At 57.2% G+C, this 3474-nt stretch overlaps 1 protein-coding gene across 2 annotated transcripts in view; it reads right to left on the reverse strand.

Annotated features, from left to right (window-relative positions):
• NEURL1 (neuralized E3 ubiquitin protein ligase 1) overlaps nt 1-3474 on the reverse strand; it is a 73813-nt gene that overhangs the window by 30776 nt on the left and 39563 nt on the right. The window contains exon 1 of one of the 2 annotated variants that reach the window (XM_010859412.1): nt 713-1011. The exons of the other annotated variant lie outside the window; for it this stretch is intronic. Within the exon in view, the coding sequence (XP_010857714.1) occupies nt 713-746 (34 nt within the window). The 5' untranslated portion in view covers nt 747-1011. Of the gene's footprint in view, nt 1-712; nt 1012-3474 lie in introns of those variants that run through there. 2 annotated transcript variants of the gene reach the window in all.

The raw sequence follows: 3474 nt of genomic DNA on the forward strand, positions 1-3474 counted from the left end.
GGCAGGCAGCAGCCACCTAGCGGTCCTCTCTCCCACCCCTTCACCTGCCAGCCTCCTGGTCTGCCTGAGGTCTAGGTGAGCACGGACGTGAACTCCAGGAATCAGAAGTTCATTGACCTCCCCGGAAGAGCACACGCTTTCAGAACTGAGATCAGGCAGTGTGGGGGTGTCACTTGCACACCCCTGTGTGCTTAGGCACAAGTCAGCACAGGTACACACGCACAGACACCTCTGATGGGCACAGACATGCACACACGTGTGTACCCACACATCTCTCCATGGCTCCGTCATGGAGCACAGCACTGACCTCCATGGCCCATATCCCAGGACCCACAAACAGATCCCCCCAGCTGTCTAACTGAGGGTTGCCTCGGGTCTAGGAGAGGGACCTATGGACCCCGGACCTCGCATCCCACCTGGCGCTGATCAGCACCTTGGGGAGGTAAGAGGATGAGGAGACTTTGTGGGGAGACTCAGCTGCCTGACCGACTGCCGGGGAAAGACCCCTCTTCCTGCTTTGCCCAACCTCCTGTTTCCATCCCCTCTGCCCCAGTGCCTGTCACTCAAAGGCACCCCCTTCCAAGGTCCCAGAGCCTCCCCAAGAGGCAAGGGGATGGCCATGCCCTCAGCCCAGTGCCTCTTGGTCCCAGCCTCCCCAAGCGGTCCCCAGGCTGGGGATGGACAGACCCTCAGGTGTCAGCCAGGGCCTTACCGTGGAGGGTGCTCCGGGTGATCTGTCCCCCCATCGCAGGCAGCGGGGAACACGGCCACCTCCGTTTGGCCGGCTGGCCTCGTCACTGAGCCGCCCTGGCAGCCAGCTCCCCTCCCCCTGCCCCCCCGCCTCCTCCTCCGTGGCCAGCAGCAGCCGGCATGGCAGGGCCGAGCCCGCCCCCTCTGCACCCCCCAACACACGGCGCCCTGCCCGCAAGACGGGCCACACACGCACGCACGCCCCTCTGGCCCCGCTCAGAGCCGCCTCCCAGCTCCCACCCACTCCCAGAGCCTCCCCCACCTCCCCGCACTGGTACAGGCGATGGGATCTGTCATGTTTATTTACATAAGGAGGAGGAGACTAGAGGCTTCCTGAAATAGCCGAGCTCCAGAAAGCGCTGGAGATGCCCCAGCCAGAGCGCATACACACACACACAGACACACACACACGCACTCATGTACGCACGCACACATGCACATTCCCCATCACAGACACACACACACATACACAACCTCGCCATTCACCTAGGCTACAGACATCCACGCGTGTTATGCACCTACTTACATGCAGACACTGGGAAAACGATGGGATACTGTGGTGAGCAAGACAGACCTGGTCTCTCCCTCAAGGGGCTTACAATCTCACTCATGCAGCTTAATAACAAAGAGCTGACATCCTCCTAGCCTCTTCCAAGTGCTCCATGCATATTCACCCCTTTGGTCCTCACAGGCTGAATGATAAGCTCAGTACATGGTTATTGTCAATAGGTACCATCATTATTGCTGAGAAATGAGATGAGAGAACAGAGGCACAAAGAGGCTACCTGCCCAGAAGGTGACAGGGCCAGGAGGCAAACCCAGGCAGCCTTGCGGGGCTGGGAGGACTGGGGGTTAGATTCCTTTACCCCCACACCAAACCTTCACTCTCATCACAAACACACAACACACACACCAGCATATACACACCACACTACCTGCTATACCACATCACAGGTATATGCACAAACACAGGCTCACAAGCACTTGAAAGCACTCACCACTGTGCACATTTAGTCACCTCCTGCTCACCAGGACACACCCCTGTACAGACACACCTCGTAGGGTACACACACGGCAGATCCTCACTCCCACAGACTGCGAAGCCTCTGAAGAAATCCTGACGTGCAGAACCTTGTACCTTGGGGGACGGAAGGGGGCCGAGAGGGCAGAGGGTGGTGGGAGGGCAGGCCCTCCGGCCCTGGGCAAGCATGCTGGGACCCCAAGGCATCATCAAGAGACCAGCCACTAAGTGTGTAGCAGGCAGTGCCTGTGTGATCTGATTTCTATTCCAGGTGGCATAAGCTTCTGTTATGTCCATTTTACAGAAGAGAAAGTGGAGGTTCTGAAATGCTCAGGTTACGGAGCAGGTCAGGGGCAGGGGCAGGATTCAAGCAATCTCCCAGCCATCACCATCGGAGTCTCTCCCAGGAGAACAGGACTACCCCCTTCTCCCAGGCCCTGGCTTGGCCCCAGCTCCTGTCTCCAGGCCTAGGGATGTGGGCTCCCAGAGATAGATCTGAGTGGGGAGGGAAGGCTAGGGGGCAGAGGGGTGGGGCTAGGAAAGGAGCCACGGGAAAGGTGTCAGATGGAACTCAGAGGCCCAGGCACTGTAAGGGGCTGGTCTGGGCATCCTGCCCTCACCTCAGGACCCCGCTACTGAGTGGGGGGGGTCTCCTGAGTGGGCCTGGGGGAGGGGCAGTGAGGGGGGAGGGGCATCCGGTATGGACCTAGGGTCACCAAGCCAGAGGGCTGGGCAAGCCCATAAGCACACAGTGTCACAGCCCCCAAAACCAGAGGCTGGCCTGAGGCTCCTCCCTGGGAGAAGCTGTGACACCTGATTCTACACGGGGTGCTTCCTTTCTCCGGGCACATGCTTGGCTCTATGTGGCCACACACATGCATACACACTCCGTGACACATGTACACACAGTTCCTCTGGAAGGATAAGTCAAAATCTGATCAAGAGGAAACAACTTAAAGACTTTTCCGGGGTAAATAATTACAGAAATAGCAAACACAAGGCCTCAATGTATGCAGGCAGTCCTAAGCACATGACACCTATTAACCTGTTCACTTCTCCCACAACCCTGAGAGATCAACTGCATTCTCATGCCCATTTTACAGATGAGGAAACTGAGGCAAAGAGGCTGCTCTGGAGGCTGTTCCTACAAAGCAGAAGTCAACCCCCTTCAAACCACCTGCCTTTAAAAGCACCAGTTGATAAGCCTTTCCTCACCAAACCTTCCCACTTGGGGCAGCCTGATCACCCACCATCACCCAGCACTGGAAATCCCTCTTCTGGAAGCCCCACTAGGGCCCCCACTGCAGACAGAGTCCCCCTTCTTGGACCTTGTCTCTCCTCTGAGCCTGAGTTATGCCTCTCCCAATCTGCTGTCTTACTCCACGCTACACAGGTACAGTCATGGCCTTGTCTGCTTGTCCTGGCTTCCTGCATGCATTTCAGCAATTCAACATGACTAACACTTATTATGGAGAAGGCAATGGCACCCCACTCCAGTACGCTTGCCTGGAAAATCCCATGGACAGAGGAGCCTGGTAGGCTGCAGTCCATGGGGTCGCCAGAGTCAGACATGACTGAGAGACTTCACTTTCACTTTTCACTTTCATGCACTGGAGAAGGAAATGGCAACCCACTCCAGTGTTCTTGCCTGGAGAATCCCAGGGATGGGGGAGCCTGGTGGGCTGCCGTCTATGGGGTTGCAC

This window comes from Bison bison, unplaced genomic scaffold, assembly GCF_000754665.1.
Source record: "Bison bison bison isolate TAMUID 2011002044 unplaced genomic scaffold, Bison_UMD1.0 scf7180017864456, whole genome shotgun sequence".
NCBI lineage: Eukaryota > Metazoa > Chordata > Mammalia > Artiodactyla > Bovidae > Bison > Bison bison.